Source organism: Myotis nattereri, assembly GCF_964212035.1.
Source record: "Myotis nattereri genome assembly, chromosome: 18".
NCBI classification, from domain to species: Eukaryota; Metazoa; Chordata; class Mammalia; order Chiroptera; family Vespertilionidae; genus Myotis; species Myotis nattereri.
The window spans coordinates 38,431,379-38,449,519 of record NC_138093.1 but is presented as its reverse complement, the minus strand read 5'-3'; the positions used below and the strand labels follow the sequence as shown (position 1 = coordinate 38,449,519).

At 54.4% G+C, this 18,141-nt stretch overlaps 1 protein-coding gene across 1 annotated transcript; it reads right to left on the bottom strand.

Moving 5' to 3' along the window:
* Positions 1-1,412: 1,412 nt before the first annotated feature.
* ACP6 (acid phosphatase 6, lysophosphatidic) lies at positions 1,413-17,682 on the bottom strand. Its single transcript, XM_081113004.1, has 10 exons — positions 16,938-17,682; positions 10,887-11,015; positions 10,647-10,777; positions 10,278-10,357; positions 7,868-7,955; positions 6,922-7,054; positions 5,902-5,999; positions 3,941-4,036; positions 2,413-2,578; positions 1,413-1,860 (listed from the first exon to the last, which is right to left on the bottom strand). Exons 1-10 carry the CDS (start codon positions 17,154-17,156, stop codon positions 1,717-1,719), a joined length of 1,284 nt encoding a protein of 427 aa, XP_080969130.1. The 5' UTR covers positions 17,157-17,682; the 3' UTR covers positions 1,413-1,716.
* Positions 17,683-18,141: the final 459 nt, after the last annotated feature.

Here is an 18,141-nt window from a genome sequence, read left to right as displayed (position 1 = left end):
GGAAAAAAATTTAACAGAAAATAGTACAGCACATTTGTATGCTACTGGCAATAACTGACAGGAAGAGAAAATCAACCACGCAGAAGATGAATGCAGGAGCCAGTGTAAAGCTGGAGGGCTGGCCCTGGGTAGGAGGAGGGATGGTTCCTTCTCAGTAACAGGAAGGCCTCTGGCCACCAACACCAATGGGTTAGCAGCTTTGGTGGTGGTCGTGGTGCGGAGACCACAGATCTCTTCTGATTGCTTCTACTTTCCTATAGTTATTATCAGAGTGAGGATGGGGAGGAGATATTGAAAGTCAAGGATGAAGAGATGGGAATAGATTCACGAAATAAACGAGGTAGGACAGACCTGAACTGATTAAAACAGAGGAAACCGTGAGAGTAAGGGGACAAGGATAGGCTTTTGGTTGAGCAGCTGAGTGGATGGTGGAGGCGATATTCGGTCAGAAAGGGGAGCCTGTGACGCGGGTTTAGTAGGAGAGGGAGGTTGGATTCTGACATGGAAAATGCTGTGCCTTTGGTACATCCACGTGGACAGGAGTGTCTGCAGTCAGAAGCGAAGCCTGAGCTGAGAAGCAGACCTGGGGGTGTCAACATAGAGGCGGGTGGGAGTGGAGAGGCTTTGTGATTGCTTTCCTCTGAGCGGTAAAGGGACTGGTTGTTTGAAACACATTGAGGAAGAATGAGAACATGGACAAGGGAATGGGGGACTGACAGGTACTGTGGGCGCCGAGTTCAGGGTGGAGCTCCATGTGGAGTGGATCCAGCCTCCACTGTGGAGCCCTGGTCCTCCCTCAGGAGCTCCAGCCCCAGAGCCAAGCCTCCCAGCACCCCCTGCGGGGTCTCCAGAGCGTGGCTCCATCTTCCTGCCCGGCAGTGCCCGACCTTCAGCTAACCTTTTGCTACACAGCCTCTCCTCCTTGCTCACCTAAGAACGCCCACGCGCCCCTCTCTGCCCCTGGGCCAGGGGTTTCTTCTTTGAACCCAAACAGCTCCTGATATGCCTCACCACAGACTGGAGCGCTGTGCTGCCGCCACGGGTTTACGTACCTGCCCCTCCCCCTGGACTGACAACCTGCGGACGGAAACGTCTCGCCTTTACAGTGACCACTTCTTAGGAGGTGCTCAACGGCGATTTGTGAAACGGAGGTAAGAAAAAAGAACGGAAGTCCAAAGCCACGGACGTCCACAGGGTCACGAAGTCCCGGCCTAGGTCACAGGCCGACGCTGTGGACGTGGGACTCGAGCCACAGTCCAGGAAGTGACCCTTGGTCTCAACATCACACTGCTCCTCCTTTCAGGAAGTGACCCTGCTGTCCCCCACAGGAAGGAAACACCTGACCCTACGTCAAAGCACGTGAACTCCTTTTGTCCTGTTTTTTGTTCATCTTCATCTGAGGATATTTTTTTCCATTGCTTTTCAGAGGAGTGGGAGGGAGGGAGAAAGAGAGAAACATCGATGTGAGAGAGACATGTCAATTGGTTGCCTCCTGCACACCGTCCAACCGAGGGCGGGGAGCGAACCCAAAACTGAGATACATGTGCTTGACAGGGAATTGAACCCACAACCCTTCAGGGTGCGGGGAAACGCTCCAACCACTGCTCCAGCCACGGCAAAGCACATTCAGTCTTGCTCCTGCCTTTCCCAAACACAACAGACAGGCACTGCGCAGGGCATTTTATTTGAAATCAATGCATCCGCGTGGATAAGCAGTCACTCTCCATTTCCAAGTTCCGTCACCCGGGCTTGAGAGCAGAGTGTGTGGTATTTCTCTGGGCTTAAGGTGTAAACTGACAAGGTGTCCAAGAACTTGTCCAGTGGACAGAGCGGGTCCGGGCAGCCTCGCGGCACCTGCTCCTGTGGGAGAGAGGCGCTCAGCAAGGCCAGCCGTGCCCAGAGCTCTTCATGCACGCACGTGGCAGCGGGCAGACGGCTCCTCCGCCAGCCTCGAGTCACTCGACAACCGTGTGGGACTGACTGGGAGGACACGGGCAAGTCAGGCCGGGCTGGGAGGGGCTCTCGGTCTCGTCCCTGGGCTGCTCCAGCCTCTGCCCCCACAGCCACCTGCCAAGGCCCCGAGCGAGCGCTGACAGCACTCCCCTCCCAGACACCATCACTAACTTTCAGAACAAGCTCCCAGTGAGGACTTTACATCCCGCAGGCACGCTGGGAACAGGAGGGTGCCTGTTCCCGGAAGGATCTGAAACAGGACTGGGATGAGGCCAGCTCCAGCCTGCCCTACAGGCCAAGCCTGCCTGTCCCGCGCCACAGCCACAAGTCGCCTGGCATGACAGAGAGCGGAGGTACCAGTGAGGTTCCACTGGGCCCGAGGAGGGAGGCCTGGTGCTGGAAGCAGGCGGCGGGGGCGGGGGAGGTGCCCAGCCATCCCCACCCGCCTCGGGGTCTTACCTCCCCGTGGTAATAGAGCTGCACAAACCACTCCTGGGATTCCCGGTGCCGGTAGAGTTCCATGGTCACGTCAGCAGCAAACGGTGGCCATTTGTGGTCAAAAATCCCCAGGGCCAGCAGGAGAGGCAGGAGGGTCACATCGTGAGCCGCGTAGAGGTACAGCTTTCTGCAACGAGGGAACAGTTCTCCCCTCGTCTTCTCTCGGGACCGGAGGCCAGGCCACGGCCTGCCTTCTCTAGGCAGGAACGCTGGCCTCCGAAAGCAGGGGCGTCTGGGAATCAGTGAGCCGGGCTGGGAGCCCCTCTAAGCGGAGGGTGGGAGGGGCCTTGTTCCCACTGCTGCCTCCCTGAAGCAGGGGCCCCGCTGGGTGGCTCTCTGGCTTCCTCCTGCCACGGGCTCCACGCCCACCCACCCGTTCCTCCCTGGTGAGTTTCAAAGATGACACTGAGCATGTGCGCCCGGGGCCTTCCTCTCCTCTCCCGGGAGCCCGCCCGCCTACGCCAACGTCCCTCTTCCTCAGCCGTGTGATGAGCTTAGGAGAGCAAGGCTTCTCCTAGTTGGGGAAGCTTGCATTTGGGGGAATTAAGTTCATTTCAAAGGAATATTAATGCACCTGCTTGGCTCTCAACACATTCTCCAAATGGCTTTGATTAGTAATAAAGTTGCTATTTCAAGCCACATCTGTCTGACCCTTAAATCTATCTCTTGGGAAAGATCAAGGATTTTATTTGTTGAGCCCCAAACCAGAGGACTAGCACTGGGTGCTGAAGTCTTCTACAGATACACGGCCCGGGCAAAGCAGCAAAGGCTGCAGGAAACGCATGGCCATCACGGTGCTGTGACGGGCGGGGAGGGGCAGGCCCACAACTTGCTATTGTAAATCCTGGCCCCCAGTTCCTGATGTTCCTGCTTGAACTCACTGACCCCTGCCTTTCCCCTGGGATCCTTTTAAACGCAGACTGACTCAGGAGGTGAGGCGGGCCCGAGAAGCTAACAAGCCCAGACGATGGCAAAGCTGCTCACCCGCAGACCACACCTGGCTCAGCAAGCGCATGGGACACTCAGCCTTCCACAGCGGGGCCCCTTCCTGGGCTCCCACCTGCACCCGTGGTGGTGGGGGCTCGTAAGCCACGGCCACCATTTTAAACTGCCACGCGGTATCATACCCTTCCATACGCAGTGAAGGTACACAAACGAAACCATCTATTAACCAGTTATCTTTGTTCTGGGCTATTATAATACAAACCAGTGATATCATAATGAGCTACTCTGTTTGACATGTTCAATTAGTAAAAAAATAGAAAAATTAATTGAGGGTTCTTTAGCTAAAATTAAAATTTCAGAACATGACAGGATGGGTGTAGCAGGAAAAAAGGTGAAGATGTGAATGTTGCTGGGACTTGTGGCCTCTTGAACATCCACCATCAGTCCCTGACAGCCTGGTTCCTGCCCCCCTGAGACCCGGGTGCCCTCCCTCCTGGCAGAGGCCCCCACTGCCCTCAGCTTCGGGCTGAGCTGCTGTGCGTACCTGTGGCTGCCGGGGGGCGTGGCCGGGTCCACAGCCGTCAGCAGGTTGTGCTCCAGGAGGTGGAGAAACGGTCCTACTGCCATCTGAAGACTTTCCCTGTGGCCAGGAAACAACACGAGGCACTCGGCACGGGCACGCAGGCCGGTGCTGCCCCCGCGGACCTCACTGGCCGAGTCAGACAGCATGAGGGACAGCGACAGGCCAGGGGGAGAGAGCGGCGCGGCTGAGAGTGTGAGGGTTCTCTGTGCACAAACACTCCCAACAACAGAAGCCCAGGACACAGACCTGGCATGCACACAGCTGGAAGGGAGGGCAGAGGGGCAGGGCAGGCAGGCCCTCAGGAATAAAGGACAAAACTGGCCAGGGCAGGGCTCCCAGAGGCCTGAGAAAAGCAATCCAATGGAGCCGCATCCTAGCCAGCTCCCTCGTGCAGCCTCCTGAGACCAGCCCGCAGCACCTTCCTCATTTAGAGCTGGTTTAACAGGTCAGTGGTCGTGTTCTCGTGCTCATGGGGCTGGTGCTGTGGCTCCACCACTGTCATTCCCAGGCTGGTCACAAAGCAGTAAAACGGGCCAGTACGCGGCCAAAAGACGGTTTTGGTGCCTCTCTCTTTTTATCAAAGGGAGAAAGCACCTCTCTCAGAACCCAATCACTGGCAAAAGCGAGTGGAGCTGCCGTGATTGGCTTAGCCCAATTCTTATGCATGTGACGGGGTAAATGGCCACCTTCATAAATCAAGGAACGTTAAAGCAGGAGATGAGCAGGCAACCAGTCCGGTATGTAACACACTTTCCAGAAAGTGTGTGGCGGCCAGGCCACGTTGGGTGGCACTGTGAGGGTGTGGACACATCACTCACGAAACCGGACTAACGGGACTCAAAGGAGAAAGGACCAGGTCTGACTTAAAATGCTTCACAGCAGGAGAAAGCAAACTGCGGCTACCGGTCAAATCCAGCCCACCTCCTGTTTGTGTGGACAAGACTTCATCGTGCCCTTTGTCTGCATGTCGCCCTTGGCTGCCTTCGCACTTCATGGGCAGAGGTGAGTAGTTGTAGCAGATAAAGCATAAGCCACAAAGCCTAACATATTTACGACGTGTGTGTGTGTGTGTGTGTGCACATGCGTGTGTACTGCTGGAGGGAAGGCATTTCAGGAACAGATGCGGAAGGGCGAGCAGGGGGGCAGCAAGCTGCGAGGGGCGGCCGGAGCCTTTGGGGGCTCCGTGTGAGTGAGGAAGGGGACACAGACCAGAGTGGGAGGAAGTGGCAGAGGCTCTCATTCCTGTGCAAATCCTCGAAATGTCAGCTGCTTGCTTCCTCCCACTGTCTTCCCAGGGCTGCTCCTCCATTTCCCATCGCCTCCTCTACCAAGTCACCTACGCTGCGTGCAAGCGGGACGTGCTCCACCAGTCACAAGAGCGTGCTTGCTGCCATGTGGCCACAGAGATGTCCACTCTGCCGGTCGGGAAGCAGGCCGCCCGACAGAGCCCGAAGCATCAGTGACATGGAGAACACGGGCTGGGAGTGGAAGGGCTGGGCCCACGGCCGGCTCTGCCCCTCGCTGAGCCCAGTTCCTCCAATTATGAAGCCAGGACTTGGGCCCCATCTCACAGCAAGAACCTGAAGATTATTTGTGAACTGTGAGGTGATGAAGTAGCAATAATTACTCTTACTTCGGCGCCTGCACCTCAAGTCCTTTGAAACTCACAGCAAAAGGAGTGTCAGTGAATAAGGAAGCTCAGTCAGGAGGTGGCTCCCGATTCTGGGTGACAGTGAACAGAGCGCGAGGTGCCCAGCCCCAGCTCCGCCGCGGGGGAGCCTCGCGGAGAGCCTGCACAAGGGGGTGGTCTCCGCCAGGGCACAGGGCGCCCGCAGGCAGGTGTGAGCTGTCTGACGAGCCCCCCACACACACACAGGAGGCTGACCACGCGTGACTTCACTCGGCAGCTGGAGAGGCCTCACCTGTCTCCACTTTGCATGTACAAGGCTGTGTCCACAGCTCTCTGTTCAATGATCTGTGCGCTTCTCCTCAGCGCTGGGCAGCTCAGGAGGCCGTGCACCTGCAGGGCCACGGGTACGAGCTTAGAGAGACGTGCTTCTCACTCACTGAGCCTGGCAGCTGGCAGCTTCCACGGAGCCTCCAGGGCCCGAGGAGGGCCTTTTTGGGGAGAGGCCTTTGCAGCTCAGAAAGCTGTGTGCTCAAGGTCCCATGGAAGCTATTCCTAGAGATCTGAAGGCCCGAGAAAAAACTGTATTTCCTCCCTTTCTGACGGCTCCCCATTTACTCCAAAATGAAAAAGATTTGTATTTTTTTTAACTGTAAAAGAAAACAATGGTGAATAAAATACAAGGCAAGTAATTCATGGCCTTCATTTTCCCCAAAATGATTTCCAGAAAGAATGGCATATAAAAACTTCACAAGCGCCAGGTGTATTTCTGGCTCCAGGGCACCATCATCTTCATCAGAGAAGGAAGATCGGGCTACACGGCTGGGGAGCCTAACGTCTGAATCTGAGAAGCACTTGCCAGTGGGCGGTGTTCAGTGTTGATTAGAGAAGAAATCCTTTGGCTCAGGAAGTCGGGGGAAACAGACTTCAAGATGAACCAGCTTTCCTCACTGCAGGCTGCCCAGAGTCTTTAATATGCTGATGTGCATACACACTCTTCAAACACAGGTCCGATATACAGGGACGCCAAAACGTATAAACAAGGATCCTTCCTTTCCACCACCCACCCCGCCCTGCGCATCACAGCGCACGCACATTACGGGTATTCTGGGGAACCTGCTTCCGGAAACTGATCTAGTTAAACGTCTGTGCTCCTGAATGAGTCAGTCCCCTTGATGGTCCCCCTGCCCTCACAGCTGCCTGCAAACCAGAGGCCTCCACCCGCTCCCCTCCACCCAGTTCCCGCTCAGGGGCCAGGCCATCGGTGCCCACTCCAGACTCCCCCACCCGCAGGGCCCAAGGACAGGCACCCCACCTGCTCAGCAGCCATGTTGTCAAAGAGCATGAAGAAGTCCACTCCATCACCATCGGCAATGCCCATCTCCTCCTTCACCTTTTCCAAATCCCCCAAGATTCCTGGCTGCAGAGAGGCAGCCTGCCTCCGGCCTCTGCCAAAACATAACAAGTGTTCCCTTACACGTACAGTGACTAACAGTTTACAAAGCATATCCAATCCATCACTGGAACCTCATTCAAGCCTCAACCACTCAGAGGGGTTAGCTGTCATTAGCCCCATGTTACAGATGAGCAAGCGAAGGCTCTATGAGGTCAAAAATGACTTGTGAAAGTCAGCAAGCACCACGGCTAGAATAAAAGCCTGGATTTTCCAAATCCCACTCTAGCATTTTCTTTTATTATACCCTAAATGATGCAAGCATAGCCCCGGTCTGCCTGAAAACAGCGTTCTTTTCTCCTGTGAAACACATACTTTATCCTCTTAGGACAGCCCAGCAATTCCTTGATGGCGCTGAGACATGCCATCAGCCCAAACCTACCTATCCCGCAGGGTGGCACGCTGGTAAGAGAAGGAAGTCTGTGTCTTCTGCCTGCCCACCTGGATTTGCAGTTTGATAACTGGCTCGATCATTTTTTACTAACCTGTTAGTTTCTTCACCTGCCCCATCTGAGAGCTCCATTACAGAGAATAACGCCATGGAGATAGCGAAGGCCCACCCACGGCCGATGTACCATCTCTAGCCCAGCACGTGGCTTTTCCAGGCTGCCTGCCCGCTCACTATGCGTCTACCACGTGAGCAAGTGCACCTTCACTTCCTGGGCAGCAGCATCGCACCTGCGTGTAAGCCATCCCCCTCCTCCACCAGCAGTGAGCAGCAAGGCCCTCAGTCCCGTGGAGTCCTGCAGGAAAGGCGGCCGCCCCCCAGTGTGAGCGGCCCCCCGGGTGAGCAGGCGCGGGCAGCTACCTGGTTCTCTCCCGCAGGCTCCAGCAGCTCTGGTAGTTGGGGTACAGGACTTCAGAGCTCGCCTCATCAGTGTGGATGACGACGGGTCCTGGAGGAAGGGGGGCACAGGCAGGAAGAGGCTTCAGCGTGCTCCTCCCGGCTTCTCCCCTTCTTCTCTGTCTACACAGAGCCGCTCCAGCAGGCCGGCCATCGAGGTCACTCCTGAAGGACAGTGAGAGCCTTCACAGGCCCAGGCCTTGCCCACAGGAGCGCCCCTATGGTCTGACCATGGAGAAGGCAACAGCCTTGTTCGGTCTGGCACAACCCGTCTTATTGGGCCACATACAGACTGTGTTCCCTCCCACCGACGCTCAGAGAAGACCTCTCACACCTCCACACGCTCTGCTCTGCACCAGACCTGGCCGGGGCCTGTGGCAGCTGCCCGGTCTGCAGAGCTCAAGTCTGACCTCTGACGGTCAAAGCTCCCACCAGCAGCTCTTTGGAATTGGCTGAGGCCAACCTGTGGAGTGATTAGGTGAGTCTAGGCCCCAAAGAACTATTACTCCCAAATTAGTGATCGTCAGGCCCCGGGACTTGGAAAGCAGGCTGTGCTAACTGGACTGGAATGTCAGTTCAGACACACTTCGCTGGGCAAACGACCCGAGGCTCTCCAGAGGCACCGGTCTCAGAGCACGAAGGTGAGGGGTGTGGGCTCTGCAACCATCCGCCAGGTCTGAATCCCGCTCCGCCACCCACCAGCTCTGTGTCCCTGGGAAGTCACAGCGCCTCTCTGGGTCTTAGTTCTCTCATCTGTGAACTGATGACAACGGTACCTGCCTCACAGGGTGACTATAAGAATTAAGCGAGTTCATTAATGCCAAGCTCTTAAAGTTTGGTGCATATAAGTCCTTTAAATGTTAGAAAAATAACTGTAATTTAAACCTTTAATATAACATGATAATTTTTATCTGGTATCTAGTATTGGGGTCTGGAAATTGGGCCTCCAATTTATGATCAATGAGGCACATCTGGGTTGACACTCAAATATATGTTGACTGAATGGCTGACCACATGGACAGACCGGCAACCTCAGGCGTCTCCCTCAGCCTGATGCCCTGCCCACACACAACCCTCTGGGGTTTCTCTGCGTTTACTCCTGAAACAACATCCCGGAGTTGCACCACTTCTATCCATCGTAAACCTTGCGGGGTTCTCTGGTCTGTTCAGCTCCCTTGATATGGTCAAGGCACGACAGAGGTACGACGTGGCTGTGACAGAGTTCAGTGGGAGTCCCACGGTAGCTGGGTCCCAGCAGGGAGCAGCCACACCAGAGGCTGAGGACACAGTCCTTCCTTGCTGAGAGCGGGGCAGCCTCCGTGGGCCCTGTCTGCAGACCAGCCTGCCACCAAGAAACAGCTTTCCCACCGCAGCCATACTTCTGTCTACGAGAAGAGGACGCTGCCTTTCAGAAGCGGAGCGAGCGAAGAGCTGTCAGGAGGCCAGGCTCTGCGGGCTGTTCCTAGGCTCAGGGGTTCCCGGCAGTAAGGGCAGCCATCCTGTCCGCTGCGTGTTTCTCAGACACATGCCGTTTGTGGCCGCCAGCCAACCTCAGCCAGAAGCAGCAGCACCACCAACCCGCTGGGAGCAGGCCAGCCTCCTGGGCCTGGAGGTTTCCACCGTTTTATCTATATTTTTACAAGCCTGGAGGACATGTTACATCTACTTGAGATACCGCTAAAGAAGCTGCACAAAGAACCAGAGGCTTTGGCTTACGGCACCACTGTCATTTTAATATGAGTGAGGCCATGATGTGCTGAAACCCACACCAGCCATGAAACGTACATTTGAATCAACTGTATGTGACGAAACGCAGCTTCGTTTGGTAGGCAGAGTCCTCACTACATGGAGCCCCGAGGGAAACGACAGACGCGGCCTCGGTGGGGAAAGGGCTGGGAACGGCTCGCTGCGATCACTCAGTGGCTGAATGTGTCAACACCCAAACTCCGTCGGCTTTCTCACCAGGAAAGGCGGGCGAGTGCGGGTGCTACTCCCTGGGTCGCGCCGTGGCTGACCACCGGGCCAGAGCGGCACAGGCATCGGTCCCAGCCAGGGCCCCTCCTTCCTTTCAGCAGGGTCTCCCCTAAGCAAAAAGCCCCACACGGCTCACAGGACCTGCCGGCTGCCTCCTCAGCTTGTGCAGAAGGTGGAGAGGAGTCAGCAGGCAGAGCCCCATCGGAGCAGCTGGCTCACTCTGCAGCCATGGAGGGGGGCGGGCCAGGCGGGAGCCATTCCAGAAGGGCCACTGGAGCAGGTACGCCACGGAAGCCACGCGTGCAGGGGAGGGCAGGGGAGGCCAGGGGAGCAGGCACCAGGGAAGGGGCGGGGGGCTTTGGGATGAAGAAGAAAAAGACGTTTAGACTCTAATCCGAACCTTCTTTCTGACACTGGAAAAGCCCGGCCAGCAAGCACCGCGTCGACTCCAGGTTCCGATGCATGTTAGTGGAACGAACACTGGAGAACACAAAAAGGGAGCGGCGCTCAAAAGGGAAGATTAATTACTTACACGCTGCCTAGTTCCAAGAGCTCCGGGCTGGAAGAACTCCTCTCTCTGTGGGATGCTGCCCAAGGCGCCCCGGAGCCAATGGGTGTGACCGCCAATGGCCACCTTCCACAGGATTCTGTTTTATGAGGGAAACGGCCCCAACCACCTCGGGTCAGATGGGAACCAGGGGCGTCAGGACCGGCTTCCTCCTGCTCCGGGCCTTACGCTCCCGCAACCTCCGTTTTCCAAGTGACTCACAAGATCTCACGTGGGTTGAAGGTTGGCGAAAGGAAGGGGATGTCCTCCACGTAGTTCCTCCTCAGCCTCTCGCCCAGGGCGAACATCTGCCGCATGCCCACACTGGTCAGCTGCCCCGCAAACATGCCCCCCTGAGGCGGGGGAGAAACGGGGAGAAGAGGGAGCGCACCTGTCAGCCCCTGCCCAGCCCCGGGAGGCCATCCCAGCTTCCAGTGGGCTCCCGGAGCAGGCGTTGCTCACCTTCAGGACGGTCCCCCGGTACTGAGAGTCAAATGGAGAAGGCGGTTTCGGGCCACCAGCCAGATTGGTGACGGTGTACTCAAACCGGGTTTGCGGTGGGACTTCCAGTAGCTGGGGACTCCACTCCGCCTGTTGCAATCACACACAGAAACACACACCGAAAAGAGCCATTGTTCAGAAGGTTCTTGGAACTTCCAGCATTAACATCCCACAGCTGGAACCACACTGACACGAGGCCTGCAGCTTTCCCGTGGGAGAGAAGGGAAGAAACGCTGGCTCTCGCTCCAATTAAAGGAAGAGAAGGCCGGGGTTACTCCAGCTGTCCTTAGTCCGCGCCCGTCATTGCCACAATCATCACTGGTAAGAGGCTGCCCTGGCACTAAGTCCCGACTGAAGTAAAGCGAGAAGGGGCCAGAATGCCCGGCACACAAACACTTGGTGAATGAATGAATGAATGAATGAATGAATGAATATAATCTCAGTGACCATATACCTGTAAGAATTGGTAAGGAATCGGCCTGCAGGTGTCTATGGCCCTCCCTTAAGGACTCTACTTAATGTCCCTGTAACCACCCCATGTTTCCCTTCCTTTCATTCGATTTCTCAAACAAGCCGCTGCCCTCTTATGAAACCTCCACCCCTTCACCATCTTCCTTCACTGCTTGCAATCTGGCTCCCACTCCAACGGTTCTGTGATGGTTTCCAGAACATCACGTGCTATGACCATGCCCAGCTATGACCATGGCCCCAAACTCAAATCTCTGACTCTCCTCACTGACCCACCATGCCTGTTGGTCGCTAGCTAGAAGGTCACTCCAATGTCCTTCCTCCATCTCACTGTTAGAGTACAACCTCACCCCGAGGCACAAGCCTCCCGATTCCTCCCCCGCACCCGCAACCCATCCTTCCAGAACCGCCTGCTGACCACCTTTATCACACCAGTAGCTTCTCCTAATGTTTCACAAGAGAAGCGCCTGGCCTTCTGCGCCCTGGTCCAGCCCCGTCCCCAGCTGTACTGCCTCCGCCTCTCTCCTCCCCTCCCAGCCAGACCATGCCCACTGCTCCCCTGTATCTCTTCTCAGCTCGCTTCCCTACTTGCTCAGAGGGACTCCTGTCCCCAATGCCCATCCAACTTCTCTCAGGTTCAGTGATAACTCAAGTCTTACTTCCCATCAGTGACTACTCCAGCTTCCAGCGACGGTCTTACCCGAACTACTACAGCACTTCCAATCAGAAGAACAATATTTACCTCAATTTCCCACTACTTTGTTTTATTTTAAAACTAACATTTGAAAACCTATTATGTCCCATACTAGAGGCCCAATGCACGAAATTCGTGCAAGAGTAGGCCTTCCTTCCCCCGGCTGCCGGCACCGACTTCCCTCTGGCACCCGGGACCCGGGCTTCCCTTGGAGCCCCAGCTTCGTCTGGAAGGTCGTCCGGTCTAATTAGCATATTAAGCTTTTATTACTACAGATGATTATATTTATCCGGACCCCCTCCCAGAAATATCCCAGGGGAGTGCCACTGGGAGTCCCAGGTTCTCTTCATGCAGGAGAAGCTCTCCATTCTTCCAGAAGGCATGGCCTCAGTCCCACCTGCACCTCCTCTCCAACACCAGCCTCTTCCCCTGCTGGTGCTGCAGCAACCGACATCAGAAGGTGGGGTGTTCAGAGCAGAGACCTTCTTCCTACTGTCTTTAATCACTGCTCCATCTTTGATTGCACCCAAGTTCTGATGTTATCACTTTCCTGCATAAAACCCGTCAAGGGCTCACAGGGCGTGGCGGCCCCTGCCCCTCTCTTCCTCCTGCCCTACACGGTGCTTCTCAAGCCACACAACCTTGTTCTATGGCACCATTCTCACACCTGTTGGCCTTTCAGCCTCATGTTTCTTCTACCTAGAATTTCTTTTCGCTTTCATCTGGAAAGACTTCTGCTCATTCCAGAAGACAGCGTAAACATTCCCAGAAGCTATGACCATGGCCCCTGGCTCCCACAGAGGCCTTGGTGGCTTTTTTTGGTGGCTTCTACCCAACAGTATGAGAAGAGCTCCTTTACCAGACTGTCCTACTCAGTAGATTTAGCTTCCTCAGACCAGAGACTGGGTCGTCTACAACCTCTGCATTTTGGGTGCCCAACAAAGAGCCTGGCACCCAATAGGTACAATGAATAGCTCCAGCAATCCTCCAGCTCCTGTGGAAGATACCAAGATTGAGATAATCTTGTGTGCTTTTGGCATTTTCAGGTTAGCAGAGACAGCAAGCCATGAATGTAAGTGATAGCAGCACTAAAATAGAAATCAGGTGCTACCAGAAACCGAAGAAAGGCCACAGTAGTTCAAAGGCAAGACAGGCCTGCTCTTCTGGGCCAGGGATTCCAGAAAAGTTTCATGGAAAGAATGGCATCCGAAGTGAATAGGATTTAGACAAGCAAAGATCTGGACCTGAGAGTACAAAGTGGGTAAGAGGAGAGAATAGTATTGAGAATTCAAGAATATAGGTGGGGGGGAAAGTAGGTTTATAGCTGTTCATCTATAATAATAAAAGGGTAATATGCTAATTATACGGGATGTCATTCCGGACATCCTTCTGAAGAAGCCAGGGCCAGAGAGAAGCCAGCCCAGGTCCCGGGTGCCTGCTGGCGGCTGGAGGAGGGAAGCCGGTGCCAGCAGCTGGGGGAAGGAAGGCCTACTCTTGCACGAATTTTCGTGCATTGAGCCTCTAGTATGGAAAATAATACAATAACTAATAAATAATAATGCTAGGATAAACTCTGTATTTCATGTACTCACAACTGTAAACCTACTTTTGCCCCACTCTGAACACAGAAAGCTTGAGCAATGGTGAAGAATGTATATAGGAAAGAAGTAGTTCGATTTGCCTCAACCTGGGAGCAGTTTTCAAACTTCTTAGAGTAAATGCCAAATAGAGTTTAACTTTAGATTGTGTATGTGAAGGCAAAAACTGGAATTTCCCTAGTTGAAGCAGGAGTGGGAACCCAGAGCCCCAGCCACTCAGCATCCCCCTCGCCCACAAGCTCCCTAAAAATGTTTGGAAGCCAGAGGTATAGATCACACTGAAATGGGAAGACTGGATGCGGAAAAGCCAGCTTCAAGATGTCTGCAACACAGTAGATGGAGCTTAAGGCCACATCCAAGGCAGCAGGAATAGAAGGAGTTGGTGCAAGACATGTGAGTCAAACTTGGCAAGTGAGTAGTTAAAAGGTTTATTTGGGAGTTATGTTGGTGGGTAAACAAGGAAGAATAAATAAAAATTACTTTGATTTTGAGCCTGGGTGTCTAAGGTGACAAGGGAAATGGAAGTTACCTATGTCTGAACTCCACCTGAGCTAATCACATCCAGATCTCCTAGGGGTGGAGCCTCAGCTTTTTCAATGTTTAGTCCAGACCCTTCTAAAGCTTTACCAGAGAAGCGTATGCCATGCCTGGGTGCTCTAGGCCAGCGGTCGCCAACCTTTCGGACCTCACGGACCACCACTGGTCTGCGGACCACCGGTTGGCGACCGCTGCTCTAGGCCAATTAAATCCGAATCTTTGGGAGAGAACCCAGGCATCAGTATTTTTTAAAGCTCCCAAATGAGTCCAGTGTGCCCCAGGTTAAGAACCACTGCTCCAGAGGAATGGATAAACTGACGAGCACATCCTTCATGCAATGCTTCCTGAAAACCCTTCGCTTAGCTGAGCTGTGGATAGGTATTAAGCAACCATAAGACTAAATTATCCTTCCCAGCTTATTTACATTACCAAGTAAATATAGAACCAAATGCCTCAATCAACAGTGGAGCTGAGACAGGTTGAATTTTATTTTATAAAACCTGAGGAACCTGCCTGAATTGGAGGCCACTTTGCCACCATCTGGAGGGGAGCTGAGGGAAACCTGAAAGCAGGGACAATTATCTTTTGAATATGTATTTGGATCTAATCTAATCATCAGGGGGGAAAAAAGGCCACCAATCAAGTTCCAGAGTTTTATTTCCAGAGCAGAGCTAAAGGAAGACACGTTAAGTCACAGCCATTCAAGCCACCAGAAAACAACCCAATAAAACATCTAGTTTTACACAATGCCACTTTCTGAGGACTTCTGAGATAACCGAAGTGACTTGTCACATATTTATCTACAAACCAGTCAGAAGTCTGGAAACATCTACCAAAGGCAATTTTAGTTTTAGAACTGTTGCCAGGTAGTCCCTTTGTCTATAATTAATACTAGAACCAGGAAGATTAGAACAACTTCTAATAAATTGAATCTTGAAAAGAAAACCTGAGAGAAGAGCTCCAAAAACAAGTGATAGCAGGCCAATGGCACTGGCTTGTAGCTCAGATAGAGAATTAGTTCCACCCCCGACTTGTGTGCACAAGACTTCCTACGAGATAACCCATGATCTTTAGTGCATCTGCCTAAAGTCTGGAGAATGTGAGCAGGTAGGAGAGGTGACTGCCTTTCCTAACTGAAAAGTGAGGCCATGGACTCGGATGTTCCATTATTCCGTGGCTACACAGACAGAAGACGGATGAAGCTGGCATTCTTCCTGAGCTACAACTGCAACATAAAGGCAATAGATACCCATCACACGCACCCTGGCTCAGGAGAAACCCTTAAAAAAAAAAACCTAAAAAAAATTTAGGTTCTCCAGGGAGTACATTACTGTACACACTAAGTCCAGGCCTAGATATTCAGACTTTTGTTCTCTGCTACTACTCATAACTTTGTCTTTAATACGAGTCCTCTATTCCTATATGTTATTTTCCAGTTTTTCTGCACCAAGAATCAATGAATAAGGGAGAGTGCAGAGATGGGCTATGTGCAAAATCATAAGGAACATGTAGTGACCTAAATACAAAGGCAAAGGAAGGGACTGAAAAAGAAAGAAAGGGGGAGAGAGGAAGGAGGGGAGGAAGGAATGGAGGGGGGAAGAAAAGAAATTCCAGCTCCAGAAAGGGGACGGCCATAGCGAAAGGCTAACTAGAAACCCGGCAGGAGAAGTAAGTGCCACCCAAGACTTACTAATGTGGGAGGTGCTGTAAAGGCTGGACATCCTCGGTGGCCAGCTTGAGAACTGGTTTTCAGTGCACAGTGTGAGGACACAGCCCGAAGGGTTTCTGGAAAGCGACTCTGAAGAGCCGGCCACCAGGCTGGGACATCCACCGACCCGGAGGACTGACAGTGCACAAGCCTCCACAGGTGAGAGAGAGCCGGCGCCTGAGGAGTTCAGGCTGCATATTCTCTTGCACTGAAAGCCAGTCCTTCGGTCACAGGCCCTCCTGCCATGAGAGGTCAGAGACCTTCGCTGGCTCTCCCCAAGAAATCAATCCAGAAAAGGTGGTTATTTAAAAAGCTAATTATTTGTGCTTTAATCATAGTTTTCCCGACCAGGTATATTTTAAGACCTTAGAACCACAAGAGTCGCCAATTTTTAACTTTTTTCCTACCTCAAATCCCCTCCCCAATAGGTTTACCCGCAGAAACCCCAACTAGAAAAGAACCCTAAGATACTGCACTTGTAACCAAAAAGCCATCAGGGAAATCTCCTGCAAACCCTGAGCAAGCTGTCCCCAAATCAGTGACTTCTGTTCCCTACTCTGATCGCGGTGAGGCTGGTTCCTGTCACAAAGGTTGCTGCAACTCTTTGACAACTTTCAAAAATGGTCACAGGGAAAAATGCACTACACCCTTGTACTTGAGGTCATACAAATATTTGTTAGAAATGCAGGATCTCAGGCCCCAGCCTCCCCTGCTGGATCAGAATCTGCATTTTAACGAGATAAGTCCCGAGGCGATTTATAGGCACCAGAAGCAGCGCGTGGGCACAGCCGTCAGGGGCGCACGGGAAGTTGCACAGCCGCAGCCCGGGGAGCCCCAGGGTGCAGCGGTGGCGGGCCAGGGGGTGACCTGGCGCCTGCTCTCTTCCCTTAGTCCGGACCAAGCCCGAACCCGGCTCCGAGAGGATAAAATTCCAAAGGTGGGTGCTCCCCAGATGGCGCCTGGCCCGCCTCCGCCTCCGTAGGGCCCCTGCCGGGCGCACCGCTTACCTGCTCCTCCACCGGGAGCTGCTTGAGCGGGCTCCGCGCCCCGTGTCGGAACACCACCTGCACCATCTTCAGCTCCAACAGGCTCCGGTCCACGGGGTGCTGGCCGTCCGGCCCTCGCAGCTCGGCCAGGGCCGCGCGCCGCTGGTGGACCCAGTACGCCAGCGAGGCCAGGACGCCCGCGGGCGCCCACCTGCGCACCCTGAACACCCGGGTGACCATGGCGAAGCCCCCCCGCTGCCCTCGGAAGGCGGCGGCCGGGGGCGCACACGACTCGCGGGCTTCGGGGCTCAGCGGCCGCCCCCTAGTTCCCGGGGAGCGGCGGGCGCGCACATCCAGCCCCCCAATTTGGGACCGCTGCGGCTCCGAGACCTGGGCCCCTGGGGTGGGGTGAGGGGTAAGGAACAGGTGGGAGAGGAGGGCTCCCTGGGAGTTTTAACCCGCGTGGGGCCGGCCGCTCCAGCTGCAGCCTGGGGCGGGGGGCGCTCCGTTCCCAATCTTTCGCTTCTCGGAACCTTAAACTTATATTCCAATCTGGGCCTCCCGCACTCTGGAAGGGACCGGAACCAGCCTGAGTTCCTCGGCGACAGCGACCCCCCAACAGACGGCTGGGTTCCACTTTTCTACAAGCACCCCGCACCCACCGCCGCCCGCAGCCCGGACCCGCTCCCCGCGACGCCGCGCGGAGGAGCACGGGAGAACCAGTTCCGCGGCGACGCCCGTCCCGCAGTCGAGCTGGGAGAACTACAACTCCCACAAGGCTGCGCGCGGAGGGGCCTCGAGCCCCGCCCCCCCTCCCGGCTGGTACTTGTCCGCTCAGGGACTGGTGGCCGCTGCCCTGGGAGTGAATCCGCTAGTTTGCCAGGCGGGTAGAGTAGGAATGGAGGGCAGTGATAGAACTGGGTGTGGAGGGCAGTATTTTCGGTCTAGAACGCCTAGTAGATTTCATCCAAGTCCTGGAAGTAGGGGTTGCTGAAGCTGAGAGCGGAGCGCTAGGCGCTAATCTGCATTTACTGACACCCCCCCCCCCCCTTCTTTAAAGAGACTGAAATCATCGCAAAACATGCAGAACTTTGAACTCACGGATGTGTTTACTTACATCCAGACTATTTTCTCGTGGAAAACTCCAGGCCTTGTCTGCAGGTGCCCCAGTGACTAAGCACCTTAAGTTACAAAGAAGAAAGCCAACCTTACCGGCCTGCGGGTC